This window comes from Quercus lobata, chromosome 6 (genome assembly GCF_001633185.2).
Source record: "Quercus lobata isolate SW786 chromosome 6, ValleyOak3.0 Primary Assembly, whole genome shotgun sequence".
Taxonomy (NCBI): Eukaryota; Viridiplantae; Streptophyta; class Magnoliopsida; order Fagales; family Fagaceae; genus Quercus; species Quercus lobata.
Genome location: NC_044909.1, coordinates 32,281,594 through 32,302,730, shown reverse-complemented (window position 1 = coordinate 32,302,730; position 21,137 = coordinate 32,281,594). Strand labels below are relative to the sequence as shown.

At 33.4% G+C, this 21,137-nt stretch overlaps 2 protein-coding genes across 2 annotated transcripts; one reads left to right on the top strand and one right to left on the bottom strand.

Annotated features, from left to right (window-relative positions):
* Positions 1-127: 127 nt before the first annotated feature.
* LOC115993908 lies at positions 128-4,155 on the bottom strand. The gene is made up of 2 exons (XM_031117896.1): positions 3,672-4,155; positions 128-526 (listed from the first exon to the last, which is right to left on the bottom strand). The coding sequence occupies exons 1-2, from the start codon at positions 3,927-3,929 to the stop codon at positions 284-286; spliced, it is 501 nt and encodes a 166-aa protein (XP_030973756.1). The 5' UTR covers positions 3,930-4,155; the 3' UTR covers positions 128-283.
* Positions 4,156-10,545: 6,390 nt separating this feature from the next.
* LOC115950133 lies at positions 10,546-11,874 on the top strand. The gene is made up of 2 exons (XM_031067377.1): positions 10,546-10,854; positions 10,957-11,874. Exons 1-2 carry the CDS (start codon positions 10,546-10,548, stop codon positions 11,872-11,874), a joined length of 1,227 nt encoding a protein of 408 aa, XP_030923237.1.
* Positions 11,875-21,137: the final 9,263 nt, after the last annotated feature.

The window sequence follows — 21,137 nt, the reverse complement described above, 5'->3', positions numbered from 1 at the left end:
TTTTCCTCAAAGCTGACCAAAAAACTATCATTTTATATATAAACAATGCTACCGTTTCTTTAACAAATAAAAAAATAAAAAAATAAATTGATGCCTATAATTCACCAGGTAAAAAAAAAAAGAGAGAGAGAGAGAGAGAGAGAGAGAGAGAGAGACCCATTAATCACTTTCGATCTCAGGGGAGTCACAATGTGTATTATCTACAAATGCAAATAATTTTATGGAGCTAAAATTGAGTATTTTTCAACAAGTATTTAATGGATTGGATAGTGAATTTCATACATTAGCTTTCTTTCCTAAATCTCTTTTCCTTTCTTTTTCTTTGCTCTGGTGTTGATGAATTTTCAGAGCTGGAGTCTAGTCCTAAACACTTTAAAAATGCTACTCTAGCAAGCCTGAAATAATGGCAAGGATGTAATAAATGGGTTGCAAATGGCCCTTCCCTTTCTGTAATGTCTTCTCCTCCTCTCACTAATATTCTACTTGTGCTTGTTGCTATTTCTCCTTTTATAATATTCTCTCCAACCTGTGAATATTTTTACGAACTATTAGCCATCCTCCACAAAAGATATGCATAATTAAACACCCAAATATGAAATTTAAGATGGTTAAAAAAAGGCTTGGTTAAGTTTTCTTTTGTCTCAATTTTGTTTGTTTATATTTAATGGTCATTCTTTTTTTGTATCAATTTTGTGTCTTTATTTTCGGTGGTCATTTTTACTTGCTTTTATGGTACCTAACCACAAACACAAAGTTGATCCTTCCTGTTTTTCCAAATATAAAAATTAAAGACAGTTATGAGATTAGCACAGAGACCGGGCACAAAAAGAAGTGAGGTCAAATATGTTCAAGTTATTATGGCCAAGAAAAATTCATGTTAAAGTTATGACAGATTTTTTAGTTTGGCTGAGGGAGAGGGATTTAGTTCAAATTCTCAGATAATATCAACAATACCACCAAACAAACAAGTCTAAATCCTCTATACCACTTTTTGTATACTCTCTATGTTCTATTAACCACTTTTTTGTATACCACATGTTTCCAATACTGTATAATTGCTTTCCATTTTAAACTTCAGTTATTTTATAAGGAAAATAAAATGAAAACATGACAAGTAGTTATTGGTAGAACATACAAAAAGTGGTATAGAAAATTTAGAATTCAAACGATATGGCTCTTGACTTTTTTTTTTTTTTTTTTTTACGTGGAATAAGGGAAAAAACACATCTTTAATTAGTTTCAATTATTTATTAAAAAAATTAATAGAGACATTTGACGGGCGTACAGATCACATATCCAATACATTAATTTCAGGAATGAGAAATGTTGAAGCTACTAGAGATTGTACTACAAAATGCTTATAAATTAAAATAGCAAGAATATGAGTGGCATCATTTAAACAACATAATGAATAAATAATCTTTTTTAGAGCATAATAAATAAATGTTTAAATTACTTTTTTATGATTAATGACATATCAAGTTATAAGGTCTATAGTAAGTTTTAGTTAACTCAACTAGTAAAGTCTCTAATAGTTGAATAAAAGATTTGGTTTTTCAATTCTCACATACACCAAAAACCAATTAGTGTCTTAATCTGATAATATAGAGTATCATTAGGAGCAGATGCGATAGGTTGAAATTCTCTCAAAAAATTTTTTTTTATAAGGTCTATAAAATAAATTTGTAATGTCTCTAACATTAATCTTTCATGAAAATTCCAAATTTGACTTGGCCCATCTAAACCAAAGTCATGCCCCTTTTTTTTTTCCTCCTAAAGGCTAAATGTTCTTCTCCTATTTCCTTTTTTCAATTAAAAAAAAAAAATTTAAGGAGACATTTGGCTTCATAAAAACGACAAAAATTCTAAAAGCCCAGGATTAGCTGACTTGGTGCTTTTTGTTTGGCTTTTTTTCTCTTTTGTTTTTTCTATCTAGTTTATTTGTTTATGTCAATTTTCTAAAATCTCTCCTTTTTTTTAGACATTATAACGACAAGTGCTGGTATGAACGGCACGATCATTTAATAATTAATATATTAAAAATAGTATAAAAAAATAAAAATAACTATTGAGCGATTTGGCATATCTTTATTGCATTTTTTTTCAAATGAATGGTAATTCCTATTGGTTAAGGTGGGTAGGCCCGGAAGGGTAGATTTCCGTGTTGGCAACGAGACCAATTAGAAATGGGTCATTAGCTGTACACCAAATGTTGAATATTTTAGATACTAAAATAAGAGTAAACGTAATAGCAAAATTCTTTATGAAAAAAAAAAAAAAAATCATCTGCAAATTTGGACAAATCCAAACAATTTTTGAGAATTGAGGAGGATAACAGGTAGAAAGTGGATAGTGATGGCATTGAGGGATAAGTTAATCAAAGTATGTCTCCATTAATAAATGAATGAATTTAACAAATAAAACCTAAGCATCATCTTCATTTTTTGAAACAAAAGGAAATGTTTTCACTTTTTTTTTTTTTAGAGAAGCTTTACAAATTGAACACACTTACAGTCTTACATGGCTCTATCATAATAAATAAGGACATTATCTTATATTTGTTACTCAATTTTGAACAAAATGGGTCGTACCACTAATCTCTTGCTGTCTTATATATTGAATAAGAATCCACTATCAAATTCCTCATCCCAAGCTGTAACAATGAATTAAAAATTAAATTAAAAATAATACCATGCTTTCAATTCAAGGACTTCAACAAAGTAAATTACTTTGGACATTGAACTCACCAAAAAAAAAAAAGAAAAAGTAAATTACTATAGACCAAGTTCCTAACTTTTTGTTTTGCTTTATAATATGAAACTTCCTATGTGATTTTCTTGTTGAGGCAACAAGATTACGAGAAGTTGCTAGTTTTGCAACTGAACAAATATTAACAAAGAATTAGCATATGCTGTCATATCCTAAATTTTGGGGTTTTCGACTTCTAATTTTGTGTGTCAGCTATCCCTTTTACTCACCTTTTTTCTAGGAGAAAATCGAAACTAAAACAGAAACCGACCCCAATTTCTATCTTTTTGAATCCTAAGGCCCTAGATCATGAGCAAATAATTGGGTACGAAGGCACTGTGATGTGTGAATGAGATACTTGAAATAAAGTGGATAAAACTTTTATATACTACTATTAGATTAAGAAAGATGGGTATAGAAATGGGTCCGCATATTGTACCAAATCCATTCAGTATTTGCAACAAAAGTATTCTCAGGAATCTAAACCTTAAAAGATTAGCTGGTACCATACCTAAAGGTCCTAAACTATAAACAGCACAAAATTTTAAGTTTAAAGGAGTGAGCACTAGAATCTAGAATCAAATTTTTAGGGAAGCTGATTTGAACATGTTCTAAGTTGTTTGGTCTTCCAAAATAAGAAAATCCAACTGAACTTGATCAAGCAGATATATGATATATACCAATCCAATGATCAAAATCTATAATGGGGTCTCCCATAAATAGATAAAATCTAAGGTTGAAGACAATAAATAAAAATCTTATCTTTCCCAACGGTTTCATAACCACCAAAAGCCAAAACGTGTGTGTATACTGCATACAAATAAGGTAGTTGGTATTTTGGAGTTGGGTATGGTACAACATGGAACAAGAACATGTTCAAGAGAGGCACATCACATAGAAAAGAATGGTAAGGAAATTCATACCTGGGTAGTCTCTAAGCAATTTGTAACAAATGATGTGTTGTTGTGCTTTGGAATTGACTTTTCTATCTGGGTTTCATTGGAAACCAATTGGCTGGTAGATGGTGAAGCAGTGGAACTGTAATTATCTGAGCGATCTGAAGCTAAGAGGCTGAAGCCATAGAGGAGAAAAATGAGGAGGAAGAGGACTAAGAGTTGGATCCATATGAGCCAAGGAATTTTGTAGCTTTCTAGTGTAAGTTCATCCCCAAATTCAAACATGTTTTGGGATATATTTCTATGACTTTGTTGAAAGATAATTTCTCAGAAAGAGAGAGAGAGAGAGAGAGAGAGAGAGAGAGAGAGTTGGGATTGAAGAAGAATGGTAGGTATGAAATATGGTTGTTTTGCTTTATTCAGCCCAAAAAATAAAATAAAAATAAAAATAAACAAGAAGTAAAAATGGTTGCTTTGCTTAGAGGGGAGAGAGAGAGAGAGAGAGAAGAAGGCTGGATAAAGCAAAGGGACGGTGAAGGAACGTGGAAGGGTGGATTGGAATATTTTTATAGAAGAAGAAAGTGATGACTTAAAAAAAATATGAACTCTAAAGTACACACGTCGGATCAAAGTCCACGCGCCAATCTTTGTGCGTAAAACAACAAGAGTCACAGGACCCAAGGAATTTGACTCACTTTTACAATCTATTAGAGCATTCTCATCTGCTCTCTCATAAAAAATATCATTTTAATATACTAAAAATTTATTTTATTATTTTAACACATCATTTTACAATATACCATTTATCAGATATTCTATTCTTCAATTCTATATATTAAAATAATATATCCCACACATTAGAATAATCTAAAAAAAACTTTTACAAATATATATATATACACACAAAATCTTCCACTACCCACACCCACAAATTAACTACCATAGCCCACAACCACCGCTCACCCCCACAAAATCAACCACCGACCACCATCAGCCCCTACACAAATAAAAAAAAAAAAAAACACCACAATATCAACCACCACAACCAATATCGACGGCGGCACTAGTGAGACCTATCCACAGCCACAAATCTCACACCCACAACTCGATCAACCCACCACCTTCAACCAAAATCAGCCAACCACCATTAGAACCCATCAAACCCATCCCAAATGAAAGTGAGAAAGAAATAGGGAGCAACGAAGTGGGAGACCCATCAAACCCATCCCAAATCAAAGAACCCAAAAGCGTAAGAGGTAGGAGATCCATCAAACCCAACTCTTGTGACTCCAAGCATAAGTGAGGAGTCACGGACGGAGAAGAGACCTACATGAGCATGAGGAGGAACCATCGGGCGACGTCGCGGACGGGCTGTTTGGCGTCACCGAGGCGCTTGACGATGGAGGGGACGAGAGCGGTGTTGAAGTGGAGCTTGAAGTGGTCGCCGGAGAGCATGGCAGCGGAGTCCAGAGCTCAGAGTGCGCCTTGGGAGACTCTAAAGTTGTTGTCTGAGGAGAGATGTGTTAGGAGGAGAGAGGAAAATTGAATAAAATAAGCATAAAAGTTTTGGCATTCTCTTCCGTACACTCTCATATTTGAAAGCGTACTGTAGCATGTCTCAAAATTTTGAGACATTTAGCACACTTGATGAGGGTCCGTTTTTGTGTTTGGTGTGTCAAATGTGCCAAATATTTGGCACATTTGAGAGAGCTGATGAGAATGCTCTTATATATGCAAAAAAACAGAAACTCAAATATATATATATATATATATATGTAAAAAAAAAGAAAGATCTAATACCACAAAAAATGCACAATTTTTTCCATAATTGTTTATGTGGCAAACTAAATGGCGCATTTATGTAAAAGTGACATATAATCAACAAAATCTACCATATAGAATAATTATAACAAAAATTGTAATTTTTTTGTGATAAAATTACTCATTTATATTAAACTTGTAGTTCGTGGGAACTAATAAAAAAAATAGTAATTCATTGGAATTTATTTTACAAATATTATCAAAAAAAATATCATAATAATTAATAAGTTTTTTTTTTGTTCACTTTAAATCCTAAATTAATTTTCACAATGCCTACATATTGGCCCACTTAAGCATGTAGTGTGCAAGTTTTGTTAATATCAAAAAACTAAATTATGATGAATGATAAATAAATATTAATATTTTGGTAAAAATATATATATAGTTGGAGTAGATAATAGAATTTTTTTTCTAAATTAAATCATATTAACACTTAATAGGATACATAGAATTTGAATTGGAGTATAAATTTTAATTTCTTGAAATTTAAGTATAGAATTTTAACTAAAATAAACTATCATAACAATTAGAAAGATAAAGATAAACTAATTTTATATTTATAGCCACTTGTTGCATAGAGAAAGCAGTCATTAGGCACAATTAAGATATCTAAGAGCCAGTATTAGTCATACCAGTTCGAAGTAAGGTAGCAACTTAAGTAAAAACTTTTTCGTGCTCTCCTTTGTAGCACCCCTTCCCCTCTCACTCGCTCATACCTTACCTATATTATCCTACAATTTTTACCTTTAACCTTACCCTATACATCCCTAAAACCTAAGGAATAGTCAGATTACTCTATAATGGAGGTCTCGAACCTCATAGCTTGCACAGAGAATTGCATATGCATAGATGCCTGTCTTGAGCTCCCTCCAAACCAATATGACCCAAACAACTCACCATGGATGCTATTAGGAAAGCTTATAACCTATAAATCTATAGGTATATCCATAATTTTAGATGTGGTGAACAGAGCTTGGAGACCGGCTTTCCTGATTCGAGTGAGTCGACTAGATAACTATACGTTTATATTTCACTTCCAGCATGAAGCGGACATGGCTAACGCCTATCGCAGAAGGCCCTAGTCTATCCAAGGTGGGCACCTAGTGCTAAAGAAATGGAACCCTTCCCTCACATGGCAAGAGATTCCCTTCACAACATCGGCATTCTAGGTACAAGTGCATGGCCTCCCTGAGTTATGGAGATCTCCAAACAACCTTCGTTTAATCGGCGGTAAAGTTGGAAACGTTGTTAAAGTAGACTTAGTCAGAGATAGAGGTGGAATGTGGAAGAGATTCATATGCATCCAAATCGAAGTCAAGCTCAATCGACCACTCATACCAACGATCTTTTTTCCTAGAAACGATCTCCCTCATCTCTAGATTAGCTTAAGATATGAAAAGTTGGCGGACGTGTGCTATTGATGTGGGATTATTGGCCACAAAACTCATGCATGCCAAGGAAAAGCGTTTCTTATCCGGAATCCGTTTGGCCACAAGTTCATCGCCTTAGGGCCATGGCTGAAAGCAGAAAATAGCACCATGCTGGCAGAGCTATCCCACGATCCTGGCCGTCTCACTCAACCTGTGGCACTCTCCATGGACAGCTTAAACGAAGCAAAATCTTAAACAGAATTTCTAGCACATCAAGTCACGTCATCAAACTAGGATGAAGCATACGCTCCTTGCCTTCACACTATACCTAAGGAGAGTAGCACTGGCAACTTGGCAAGATAGTACTGTACCAAACCGCTTGCTAGAAGGAAGGTACACTTGTGGGGACCAATAAGCAACAGCCAGCAGTCCCACCCACACACGTTGTCAATCCTTCCCATACCCCATCCGAGCCTAATCTGGACCCAAAAGCTAACAACCCAACACCACTATCCACCAACATAGAGGACTCAAGCCCACTATCCACCAATATGCTGATTTAAGCCCATTTTTCCCCCTAGGTTTTGGCCCACATATTGTTAGCCCAAACCAAACAGATCTGACTATAACAAAAACATAACCTGAAGATATGTCTAACCTAATCCAAGATAATGCCCCTTATCCCTAATTGAAGACATCCCAACCTCACTCACTGCAAAATCCACCAGAAAACCCATCTATACCTCAACTATCTCAAGCCGCTCCACCACAACCCTCCCAAGAAGAAAGCCTTAATCTGAACCCCACACACACAAAAGGAAGGTCACATGGCAAGAGCTTGAAAACCATACCAAAAGAGTTAGATTGGAAGTTCACAACTCCGAAAAGGTTGTTTTCGACCTCGAGGTGAGCCCAACGCCTCTTGAGGAAAGGCAGAAAGGTAAGTCCATCTCATTAGGCTAGTGCAATTCAGAACTCCAAGGTGAGCCCTATATGTTTGTCTTTACCCTTTCTGATTCTCCCATCAAGACATGCTTTGTTTCTACTTGTTGCTTTGTTTCTATTGTTACGGTCGAGAAGGCGAGCCTTATCAAGCCTCCAACCTCCCTATGAAGGTCTTAGGCTGGAACTATCGCAGTATTTATAACGCCGTGACAATAAGAGCCCTTAAGGCTCATGTTAAAGGGAATAGCCCTGATATTATTTTTCTTAGTGAAACCAAAGCTTCTATACATAGGATGAAGTTAGTGTTGAAAGCAATAAAGTTTGTTGATATATGTGTTGTTGAGGCCAAAGGTATTGCAGGTGGTATTTGTGTGATGTGGAAATCTAGTCTTTCTATTCACCAAGTGGAGTATAATAAAAATCTCATTACTCTTAAAGTGTCTGATGCTCTCTGCAATTGGCTTTTGGTTAGTTTCTATGGCCCTCCCTATCTAGCAAAGAAACAAAAAGCTTGGGAGAACCTTATGGCCTTTCTAAATTCCTGTCAATGCCTGTAGGTCTGCATTGGTGATTTCAACTTCACCATAAATGATAAGGAAATTTTCGGGGGGAACAAACGAGGCAAATCATCAGCCACCAACTTTTTGAAGGAACTTATCTTCGAGTTCGGTGCAATTGATCTTGGTTTTGCTTGTAACACTTTCACGTGGGCTAGAGGAAAATGGGGGTAGTTCTGCTATTAGAAGAAGTCTAGATAGAGCCATTGCTAGTATTTCGTAGCACCTAGCATTCCCAAAAGCTGCAGTAACTCATTTAGGAGCTCTCAAATCAGATCACACCCCTATCCTATTAGATACCAATCTAGAAGATAGTTTTGCCCACAGACCATTCCGGTTTGAAGCCACCTGGATCAAAGACAATGGGTGCAACTCTATTGTTGGAAAAGGCATGGAACGAAGAAACTAGAGGATCAGCTTTCTTTAAGCTTTACAAAAAGCAAGCCAAAACAAGGGAAGCACTCCACAAGGGGAATAAAGAAGTGTTCGGGCATTGCCAAGTCAGAATCAACCTATTGATGGACAAGATTTTTGAAGTCCAAAAGAGGCCTCCCTTTGAGAACAATGGAAGAATTGACCAAGAGCTCCAGATTAAGCTGTCAAAATGCCTTTTTAGAAGCGAAAACCTTTGGAAGTAAAAATCCCGTGAGCTATGGCTAAAGGAAGGAGATAGGAACACAATTTTTTTCCATCTCTCTACCATCATTAGGAGAAGGCAAAATGATATAGATGCTACCAAAATAGAGGAGGGCAGATGGGTTACCAGCTCAAACCAAATCAAGCATCTATTTTTCTCTTCTTTCAAAAGTTTGTTTGCTGAGGAATATGTGAACTTTCTAGAGCATCTTGACAACCTCCTGACAAGTTGCATCATTGAGGAGGAGAACTCCATTTTAAAGAAGGTTCCAACCTGAGAAGAGATCAAGGAAACACTGTTCCAAATGTAGAACCTAAAAACTCCCGGCCTCAATGGCTTCCATGCCTTCTTCTACAAAGAATTTTGGCCCATTGTAGGTGATACAATAATAGATGCAATCATATCTTTCTTCACAAACCAATGCTTGCCTAAAGAAGCCAACAATTCACTCATCGTTCTTATACCAAAAATGACCAACCCAACATCTGTAAACAACTTTCGGCCCATAAGCTTCTGCAATGTTGTGTACAAGATCATATCCAAACTACTAGTTGCAAAGTTAAGACATCTTCTTCATAAGATAATCTCTCCCTATCAGTCGGCTTTTATACCAAGCAGATGGATTACAAAAAATCAGGTAGTCGTCTATGAGCTTCTCCACAGTTTTAAGACTAGGAAAGTCAAATCTAGTTTTATGACCATCAAGCTCGACCTTCAGAAAGCATATGACAGATTCAGTTGGAAGTTCATCCATGCTATTCTTACCAACCTTGGGTTCAATTTTGTCTTCACCAATTGGATTCTGAATTGCATTTCTTCTGTATCCTTTGAAGTGCTAGTAAATTGGGGCAAGTCGAACCAATTCAAACCAAGAAAAGGGCTAAGGCAAGGCGACCCATTGTCGCCTTATTTATTCATTTTGGGTTAGGAAGTTTTATCAAAAATGCTGGATAAGGAGCTTAGAGATGGCAATATTAGCGATGCTAAACCAAGTATAAGGGGACTTGCCCTAACGCACGTCATGTATACAGACGACATAGTCCTTTTCTCTAAAGCAACAATAAATGATGCAAAAAGGCTTGTTGATTGCCTGGAAAAGTACTGTACATGGTTAGGGCAAAGTATTAACAAAGGCAAATTTGGGATTTTCTTTTCAAAGCATACTGGGCCTAATAGTAGATGAGCAATGAGGAAGCAACTTAACATGAAAAGACTCAAAAAAGATGTGGTGTACCTTGGAGCACCAATGTTCTTGTCTAGATCACCCTCTAAAGATTTTAAATTTTTGCAAAGACAAGCTAGAGGCAAAATCAACAGGTTGGAGGAGCAAATGCCTTTTTGTAACCCAAGCTATACCTACTTACACTCTTTCTTTATTTGATATCCTTGTTAAGAATTGTGACAAACTGGACTCACTCTCTAGAAGGTTTTGGTGGAAACCCAAAGAGAAGGAAGGAAGATTCATTGCCTGGAAAGGGTGGAGTAAGCTATATCAACCAAAATGCGTAAGTGGTCTCGGCTTCAAAAAAACAAGAGAGGTAAATGAAGCACTTCTAGCCAAGTTAGCCTAGATGGTGGCTTCTGGCAAACAAAGCCTTTGTATGGAAGTATTGCGGTCGAAGTATAAAGTCAAGAAGGATTGGCTTAGAACAAAGCTAAGTAAATTTGCCTCTCCTACATGGCATGCGATAGAAAAAGCAAAGAAGTTGATTGAAAAAGGAGCTTGCTTCCTTTTGAGAGATGGGAAATCCATTAACGTATGGGTTGATCCTTGGATTGAGGATTTTAAGCCGAATCCAAGGATAGACGACTACCTCCAACTCCCCATCAAGGCACACCATCTCATCGACCATACCTCTAAAGCATGGGATGAAGAAATGGTAAAAGAAATATTTTCACCAGAAGCTGCGTAGGCCATCCTCACAATCCTAATCCCATACCACCCCAGGCAAGATAGGCTTATTTGACTGTTTGACCCCAAGGGAACCTTTACTGTAAAATTTGTTCATCGTGTGGCATTTACCCAAGTTTGTGATGGAAGCCCAGTTAACTCCCTTTGGAAGAATTTGTGGAAAGCGAGGCTTTCGGAACGTCTAAAAATGTTATTATGGAGGATTGGAGCCAATGTCATTCCCACAGGAGAGAATCTCCAACGAAGAATACAGCATATAGACTCGATCTGCAATTTTTGCGACACAAAAGTTGAGAGCAACATCCATCTTTTTTTAGAGTGTCATTTTGCCAGAGCTCTTTGGACAATTACAAGTTGGGGCATCAGGATTGATACTACACCTCTAACCTCAAGCAAGGACATCATAAAGCTTATCGTTAACCCACCCAATGCCCCAATACCAACAAATGAGCAATGGATTGTAACTCTAAACATGGCACTCATCATTGACGAAATCTGGAATTCTAGAAACCTCAAGCTTTTCCAACAAGAACAAGCCAACTTGCTCAATGCCAAGCATCGTGTGCAAGCAAGGTTTCAAGAAATCTCCAAAGTCTTCGCCTCAACCATCTACCCCACCCCGAGGTCATGCTCTACCTCATGGTCACCTCCCTCGCCAGATCACATCAAAATTAATGTGAATGCGATTTTAAACTCATCCAAAACTGCTCTAGCTGTGGTTGCTCGAAATCACCATGGAAAGGTGCTCTTCGTTTGGGGAAAAGTGCACCAACTCTGCCCCCCTTTACAAGTAGAAGCGTTGGCACTTCTTTGGGTTGTCCATCTAGCCATCCAAAACCATTGGTGCTTTGTCATGTTTGAGGAAGACTCAAAAATCTGCATTGACGCTTTGGACCACCCTATTCAAACTCCCAGATGGACTCTAAACACTATCATTAGCAATATTCGTAACTTATCTTCCTGTTTTTCTTCTTGTAATTTCTGTTAGGTTCATAGGAGCAACAACTCTGCAATCCATGTAGCTACTAGATTTTCTGTATGCAAACGTTTTGTTTTTCTGAAGGTATGCTCCCCCCTGCCATTGAGGCAGCTTGTAAGGGAGATACCCCTACTTGTTTTCCTCTGTAGTTTCTTTGAATGAATATGCAATTTATAAATAAATAAATAAATAAATAAATAAAAGATTTCTAAGAGCCAACTTTTATTATATAATAAGTATATGATATGATATAGACTTTCATAACTGCTAATATGGCTTTTCTTTTATGTTATGATCGAAGTGATATCACTATTATCCGAGTTTATTACTTATATCATTTTTATTTTACATCAATTAAAATTTATCATTTCAACAATTGTAAATATTATATATGCTTAGGCCTTTTTTTTTCTTTCTTTAGATATTCTAAGTTCAAGAGTGATTTTAGCAATACTACAAATTTTACTATATATATATTTTACCACTAATATCTTATTAATCATAAAAAAATAATAATTTGACATTAATTTATTATATTTTTAAAGTAACATAATCACATTCTTTATCACATCATTTTATTAGTTTTTTGTTGTAAATTTTATACTAGTGTTAGAATTTTTTGAGTTCCGACTCACATTTTTAGATGGGCAATGTTAGGACACCACTATTTTCATAATCTTTGTCATTATTTCTAAAAAAATTTTATGTTCACAATATTTTCACAACACTTTCACAATAAATCAAAGATGGTAAGTTGTTATTTGCTGTTATGTGTTGGCAAAAAAGTAATTTAAGTTGTGAATTCAAATTAGAACCAATAAGTGAATTTCAGTTAACTCAACTGGTAAAGTCTCTTGTCATCGAATAAGAGATCTGGAGTTCTATTCCCGCCTACACCAAAAACCAATTGCTTTCTTGGTCTGATGATAAATGACAATCATATGAAGCGAACATCATAAGTTGAAACTCTACCTCTGAAAGCCAAAAAAAAAAAAAAACCAATAACTTACCACCTAAAATTTATTATGAAAATAAAGTGAACGTAGCACTTCTTTTATTTCTAAAGGGTAATATAGCCCACAAGATTCAAATCCACACTATCTCCATATGAGAGAAGCAATGTGCCAAATATAAGTACTTTGGTAGTTAGAAGTATTGATCTTAATGTATTCTTTGTATTTATACGATAGTGTTGTAATTTGGATTGTACTCAATGCTTGTATATAGAGAGCTAACATTATAAAAATATAAAGAATGTCACGTTATTTAATTTTTGAATACCTTTTAAATTAGTAAGTTCTAGTTAGCTCAATCAATAAAAAATTTTGTGGTTGAATAAGGGATTTGAAGTTTGATCCATGTTTATACCAAACATCAATTGATGTCTTAGTCTGAAGATAAAAAATAATAATCAGGAGCCTCATAGGTTGAAACTATCTCTAAATAATAATTAAAAAAAAAAAAAACATTTTTAGATTTGTAACACTTGATATATCAATTTCAGATTATTGAAATGATTCTTTTCTGATTATGAATGTAATTAGTTGGATCTTTAAATAACTTTCCTTTAACTGGGGATGTTGTATGTTAGCTTTGTTATTTATTTTATGGAAATATGGCATTTACTTTCGTCCATGTATACTTTTTTCTTTTTTTCTTTTTTACTGAAATAAACTTTTATATGCTTTCATTTTATTTATTTATTTTTAAGTATATGTAAATCATATCAATGTACATGTTTTACAGAAGGAAAAAAAAAGGAAAAAAAAAATGTTTCAGAAAAAGAATAATGGAGTTGGTTTTTGTTGTAATATGGCCTCTACACGAGCTCAACAACAATAGGTTAAGAAATGAAATGAAAATAGCTCTTTGGAAAATGTTTTTCTATGCTAAAATGTATTTTAGTCCAACTTTATTTTATTTATAATTTTTTTGAGAGATAGTTTTTAACCTATAATGTCCGCTCTTGATTATTGCTCTTTATCATCATATCAAAACACCAATTAAAAATTGGTGTAGGTTAGGATCAAACCCTAGATCTCTTATTATTAAAAGGTTACAATGTTGTCAATTTTATCCTTTCGTTTATAAGCAATTAAAAACTCTATATACGTGATACATTACAAAGTTGATGTAATATGCAATAAAATGAAAGACAACTGGAAAAGTGAAAATGATGTATTTTTAATTTTAAACATTTCAGTTAACTCAATTGGTAAAGTTTTTTGTTGTTGAATAAGAGATATAAGGGTCGATCCTCACTTATACCAAAAACCAATAGATGTCTTGGTCTAATGAGCAATTATCAAGAGCGAATGACTTAAGTTGGAATTATCTCTAAATTTTTTTTAAAACATTTAAAGATTGAAGTTGCAACTTTTAAATTAGATAAATGATAAACAAACTTGGGTCAAATTTTAGAGATGAAATAAAATAATTTAGCCTGTTTTTCTATAAAGAGCATTAATTTTGAGAAACTTATAAAGAGCATCAATATATTGTCAACCAAAAAATCCATCCTTTAAAACATGCATTCTTGGACCTTGACAAGATCGCTTACCTGATTTTTTATTACTATTTAATTTTCATTAATTGTGACAATATAGACTATATAGTTCCTTAATTATGACAGATTGTTCACCTAAATAAATAATGAAACTTTGTGTTGTGGCATTAGTTTTTGAGTTTAATGTAATAAATTATTATAAACCATTAATAGGCAGTTGTGTTAATTTGACAACCATCAAGAGGAATTTAAATTGCATATGAAGAAACATCATAAAGCATGCAGTTGCTGTCTAGCTTCTCTCGTACCAAATAGTGGTAGAAATTCTTGATAAATTGAATTATTTAAATTATATGCAAGTACAATTACCTACTCATACATGATCTTGCTTCCAAGGTTGTGAATTCGCAGATTTTGCAAAAGATTATTTCAAATATGATATTTTAATACATGTACCCAGACTGAATTGAATCGTCATCCTCCACTATTTATACCAAAAAAAAAAAAAAATCAATCAACTAAATGTTAATGAAAAGAATAACATCTACATTTCAACTTTCAATAGTTTAATATAATTTGTCTTTGTCAATACATTGTCGAACTTCAAATAAAGTTATCTGTATTTCATACATGCAATATTAAATTTTGATGTCCGTTTACCTTCATATTTTTTTTAATTGAATTACTCCAACCTTTGAAGAATATAATAAATGGTGTTTCATAAATGGTGTTTCATAAATGGTATTCGATGTTCCTTTAAGAATATACGGTGGTCGGTGGTCGATTGAATAGACTTAAAAGACATGTCGTAAATTGTAAATATGGAGGTATCAAATTCAATCTATTCCACTATTGTATTATGAAAATATTTGGAAACATTTGTGATGTCTTAAAATAGTTTGGTTTAAAATTGACATATCATTTTCCTAATATTAAAAAAAAAAAAAAAATTGAAGCTAGATCGTGTTCATCACGCATCATGGAGAAAACGTGGGTTGTGTTGAAAGTAATTCCACGTGGAAAATGGAAAAGACAAGGCTGCACCGCCAGGTCTTAGTTAAGGTAGGCTGACGTGGCCAGCAGAAGTAGTGGTCACCATTGAATTTGCGGTGTGGTGTGCATCATACAAAATACATTTAAAAAGTACGTGACCATTTTTCTGGAAAATATTAAAGGCTATGCAAACAAATTATTTAAGGGAATATGGTTTTCCTGTCCCACGTGGGGTCAATAATACCCAAACAAATTATTTGGGGGACAATTTAACAAACGCTTTGTCCCCATTTGTTCGTCCGATGAAAATAGTTAGGGATATTATTATTATTATTGCCTTCCTTTATTTTTTGAGAAGCTAGGGATATTGCCTTCTAAAAAAAAAAATTATAGAATGTTTTTAGTATATGATTTACCAAGTAAAATTACTATTTAATGTGACATGAGTAAAAATGTGAAAAAATATTACTGTCATATGTGACTTTATTTCTTTAAAAGAAATGTGATTTTATAATTTATCACTCTATTTGTTTCAATGAAAAATCTTATATAAAGATAATTTTTCAAATTTTCCACTCTTTGTTAATTTTTTTTTAAAAAGCCAAAAAAAAAAAAAAACTATTTTTGGTTAACATATAGAACATGCCTTATTTTTTAGAGATTGTTTATTAAAAAAAAAAATTATATCTCATAACAAGCTAAATAAGGAAAATTATGAGATTTTTTCCAACACATCTAAGTTAGCTATCAAACATAGGAAAATGAGATAGTTTTATAGATTTTTATTTTATTATATATATATATATATATATATATATATATATAGAAAAATGACTTATTTCCTAGAAAACTTTAATGTTGAAACAAACAAAGTGTATATATTGTTATCTAATTTATGATTTCATTTTTTTTTCTTCTACCTGTTAATTGTACTTTTCTTCTTGAACTATTGGGTACACTTACAATAAAGGTTTGTAAATTAATTGAGTTGTTTATGAACATCTAGAGTTCAACTTGGAAAAAGGTTATTTTATGTTTATTTGTTTAGCCAACAAGTGAATTCAAGCTCACGTTTAATTAGCTCGATTTTTTTAACAAGTTAAGCTTAAACATAATAATGTATTAGTGGACAAGTTAGTGAACTCATGAGGCTCAATTTAAAAATATATAATATTATATGTATACATGTTTAAAAATATATTTATATAGGCTTAAGAGTAAATATGTAAGTTTAAAAATAAGTTCATATGATGTCAAATTATTATTTATAGTTTAATGATAATAAAAGTAATTCATTTTTAGTAATTAAATATAGTTTTTAACAATACAAGGATGGAAAATCTAATTTTTATAAATTCATAAATAAAATTTATTCTATCTAATTAACTCAAATAAGGAAATTTCATTTATAATTAGTTATTAATTATTAGCATGGATCTATGAAAGGATAAAAGATTTTAGTCCTAATTTTACTATAGATAAGAAAAAAATAAGTTAATAAAGTAACTCATGAACAAGGTTGAGCTTGTTCGACAAGGAAATAAACTAAGTTTGAACATTTAATATTGTATGGTGATGAAGTCTAGCTCAATTCGTGTTCAAAATAAAAGTAAATACGCATTCCTAAACTTTCAATATTAGGCTTGACTTGAATCATTTACAACTGTAATTAACTTCAATGCTTTGATTGTCATGTTAACTAAAGTCATTTGCTTTGCTTTAACAATTGATCGTCATTTTTAGTTGGCTTTAATAGTTGATCTTTATTCTTTAATTGGTTTTTTATAATTATTGTTTTTGTTAAATTACCAATTATTCCAAAAGTTTAAATTATTAAGAAATAATAAATTTAATCACTTAACCATAATTCTAACAATTTTAGTTTTTTTTAATCTTTGGATGATGGTGAGTTCATTGGTCTTTTATTTTTTTTCTTCGTCTTTTCAAATTTTGTATTCTTGCTTTTTTTTTTTTTTTTTTTTTTTTTTTTTTTTTTTTTTTTTTTAAAGGAGGATGATCCGAAACAATCATGTATACGAAACCTAAATAGAAGTTCAAATTCTATTGTCCCTTATTGTACTCCAAGAGCAATGCCTCATCCTCTCATGGGTTATTATATTAAATTACAACGATCTTACCGGATATTACCCTATTTGCTCATCTTTGACAATGATTTAGCAATTGTTAGATGTGGCATATGTAAGTGTAGTGGAAATTGGGATGCGACTGCAAATTAAATTAGAAGTTTGATTTAAAGCAATGGGTCAGGGAGGGACAGAGGAAGCATTATTTCAAAGGCAAAGCTCCAATATGGATAGTAAAACATTTTGTCCCTTTGTGGAGGGCATCCTCCAAATTCAAGGAACTCCAAATGCAAACTTCAATTTTCTTTTGTTAATGACAAGAAGTGGTCCAACACTATTAAGGAATTTGCATGAAATGGATGTTCGAGCCTGTTTATGGGGACTTGGGCATTGAAGCAAAGTTCTTGTGATGCTAAAACGTTGTCAAAACTTGGGGTTCCTCCTAAGGTTGAAGTACATGGATTGCTTGGTTATAACTTATAATTGGCAGACTGCAAGAAGTGAAAGAAGATCTCAAAGAAACACTTCTTTAAGTAAACTTAGTTAGGCAATATTGAAAATACCATAGTCACTCAAATTATTTTTATAAATAATTTCATTAAAAAAAGAAGCAAAAATGAATTACTAAACATGTTTTCAGATAATTATTATCACAATAATATGCTTCAGAGAATATCAAAAGTGGAAATTTTTTATAACTTTTTTCTATTTTCAATTTGATAAAAACAAATTTCTTAAAAACGTCAAAAAAAAAAAAAAAAAAATTAACATACAAATTAATTAGCAAATTAAAGAACATGCTGACGGCTTGTCCTGTTTTGAAACCAAATTACCCTACAAGCCCAACTAAACGGGGCCTATATGGGTTAAGCTTCAGTATTTCTTACTTCCTTTTTCTTGTTATGGATCAGATCAGTTTTATTTATAAACCCACGGCCCACTCTAAAACCGTTTCGCTTTCACGTCCCTTCAGACCCTTCCTCTATCTACCTTTATCATCCATGCTTCATATAGTATCAAAAACTTCACTCCAAATCCTTTTAAGAACCAAGAAGATATCAAAATTATTTTAAGACTCCTTCTTCTTTTTTTTTTTTTTTTTTAATCTAGTACTTCCTAAAACCTCATGATATCAATAAGATCTTGGGTTCAAAACTTCTTGTCACATCTTGGGCCACTTCCATTGAAATTCTCCATGTGGTGTATGTAGAACTGAGGGACTGCATACACTTGAGATTAAATAATCGAAAAAATCTGGATTGTAAATAAAAAAATTTATAAAAAGAAAAAAAAGAACACTGCTTCGGTTAAGGTCTAATAATAGAATTCGATTTTATTTTCTTATTTATCAAAGCCCAATTTAATGGTGGATGGTGGATCCATCACCAACTCCGGGCCCATCTCCATACATTAAAAACGTGAATGTATGCTCCAAATTAATCAAAGAGCTAGCCCCTAAATTCATCCATGCCTTTAATCTTTAAATTTGTTGACGTGTGACGAATCAACGAGAAAAAACAAAAGTTTTTTTTTTTTTTTGAATTATTGCTAACTTATGACATCAGATTTATAATGAGTTTCAATTTCGTAGATAATTAGGATAAGATCTGAACTTATATTTCTTAGATAATTAGGATAAGATTTGAACTTACAACATTAATTTCATGATATTAGTTATTACCATCAGGCTAAGTGTCATAAGGTAGAATTACACCCTGATTCTTTTTTGCCATGAATTACACCCTGAATTGTTTTTGCCACTTAGTCCCAACCAACAACTCTATACTCATACAAAGGAATCAACCAATAATCTGTGTAGCTTAGAATGCACAACACACAAATTATAGGAGAACATTCTTAATTTTTTTACTTCACGACAATGTATGTGCAAAGGATACTAGGGCTTTCTTATACAAAATACTCACTTGGGACATGCGTTAGTCATAAATGAGAGCTGAGATGGGAGATCTGGGGTGGCTTGAACGAAAAGGGAGAAGAGAAGGATGAGAGTTTAGTTTTGCAAAGAGACAAAAACAAGCAAAACTTGATGTCACTAGTGTGCGGGTTAATATAAAAATAAAGGATAATAATAAAATAATAGGATAGAAAGCTAAGTAATCATCTAAATGAACATAGTTATTGTAGCTAACTTGTATATTTATACAACAATACAATGCTTTGCCAAGCAATATGCAATGCTTTGCCAAGCAAATCACAACTTAAAAGTCTTAAACCCGTCTAAGAGGGACAACATAACTTGATGCTATCCAAAACACCTTACTTAACCCACGACATGCCTTTCTCATGGTCAAGGTTTTGTGTGGTTAGTATAGGGGTAAGGTGCTATCTTATGCTGCCAACCATCGTTGATCAAGGGATTTGATATTAGGTCTCATATTAATTTGACTACAAATTACTTAATCAATCACTAAAACCACTAAAAATAAAGGGAAATCATCTACTAAAAGACTAAACCCTAACTTGAATTAGTCTTACTCTAAGCTTATACTGGACTATTTGTTCTCAAGTAGCAAGTGCATATTTAGAAAAAAAAAGAAAAAAAAAGAAAAGAATGTGTTTTGTGTATGTGTATGTGTCGGCGAATACTTTCTCGCTGACAGATGATAGAAGAGATGCTACCCTGAATTTATTCAATGCCATAATTAGCTTATATAGTTTTATTAGATATTGCTACTAATCATATTAATCTATGAAAAATTCTTGAGAGGTTGGCTAACCCAATCCACTATTAAGTATATTTTTTTTCTATACTAGAGTTGTTGTAATACACACTAAAATTATATTTCATATATACCAGAGTTGCTGTAAAACATGTAAAAAAAAGGATAAAATTATATATTTTTTGGTGGTTGGCCTGTTAAAATTGTACACGGAGACAGAGAGAGTTGTGCTATTTTTTATTGGGCCCAAACCCTAACTAACCCTTGGCTTGTATATAAATTTCCTCTCACTTGTTTATCTGTCACCCAAAAAAAAAAAACTTGTCTCCCTCTTGTTACTCTTGTGTGAATCCTTGTAGGAGGAATAAGGTTGATAGAAAACTAGTCTTAGGCTGTGTTTGGTTCCCATAAAATATTTTCCGAAAATGCTATTTTCGGGAAAGGAAAATATTTTCAAGTGTTTGGTTGCATTCCAAAAAATATTTTGGAAAATATTTTCTGGTGTTTGGTTGTATTCTTGAAAATGCTCTAGAAAACTCATTTTTATTATGTTTCTCACATTTTCTCAGCTTCCAAACAAATATATCATCAAATCCAACAAAACCCAAATTCATCAAAACCCAAATTCTCAATACCCAACAAAAAAAAAAATTCATCAAATCAGAGATCAACCCAAAATCAAAGAACAACAAAACAAGAACCACCCACGCCACCATAACAACAAGAAGAAAATCACAGATCAAAGAGAGCAAGTGGATCGGCGACGAGATCGACCTAGAGCAAGCAGATTGGCGATTCGGCGAGACGATCTCGGGTTTGACGAATGGGTTTGACGAATGGTGCGACGATTTCTGGGTTCGCGACGATCGGTGGCGAATGGGTTTGACGATTTCTGGGTTCGCGACGATCGGTGACGAATGGGTTTGACGATTTCTGGGTTCGCGATCTGAGGAATGGGTTCGAGGCGTGATCTCTCTCTCTCTCTCTCTCTCTCTCTCTCTCTCTCTC

What these genes read in the sequence shown, in the direction of transcription:
- LOC115993908 (XM_031117896.1), bottom strand. Translation starts at nt 3,929, where the DNA reads ATGTTTGAATTTGGGGATGAACTTACACTAGAAAGCTACAAAATTCCT. An exon ending in ATTGCTTAGAGACTACCCAG is followed by an intron (nt 527 to 3,671) that starts GTATGAATTTCC and finishes AAATATTCACAG; the next exon opens with GTTGGAGAGAATATTATAAA.
- LOC115950133 (XM_031067377.1), top strand. Translation starts at nt 10,546, where the DNA reads ATGGTGGCTTCTGGCAAACAAAGCCTTTGTATGGAAGTATTGCGGTCG. An exon ending in AAGCATGGGATGAAGAAATG is followed by an intron (nt 10,855 to 10,956) that starts GTAAAAGAAATA and finishes TTTGACCCCAAG; the next exon opens with GGAACCTTTACTGTAAAATT.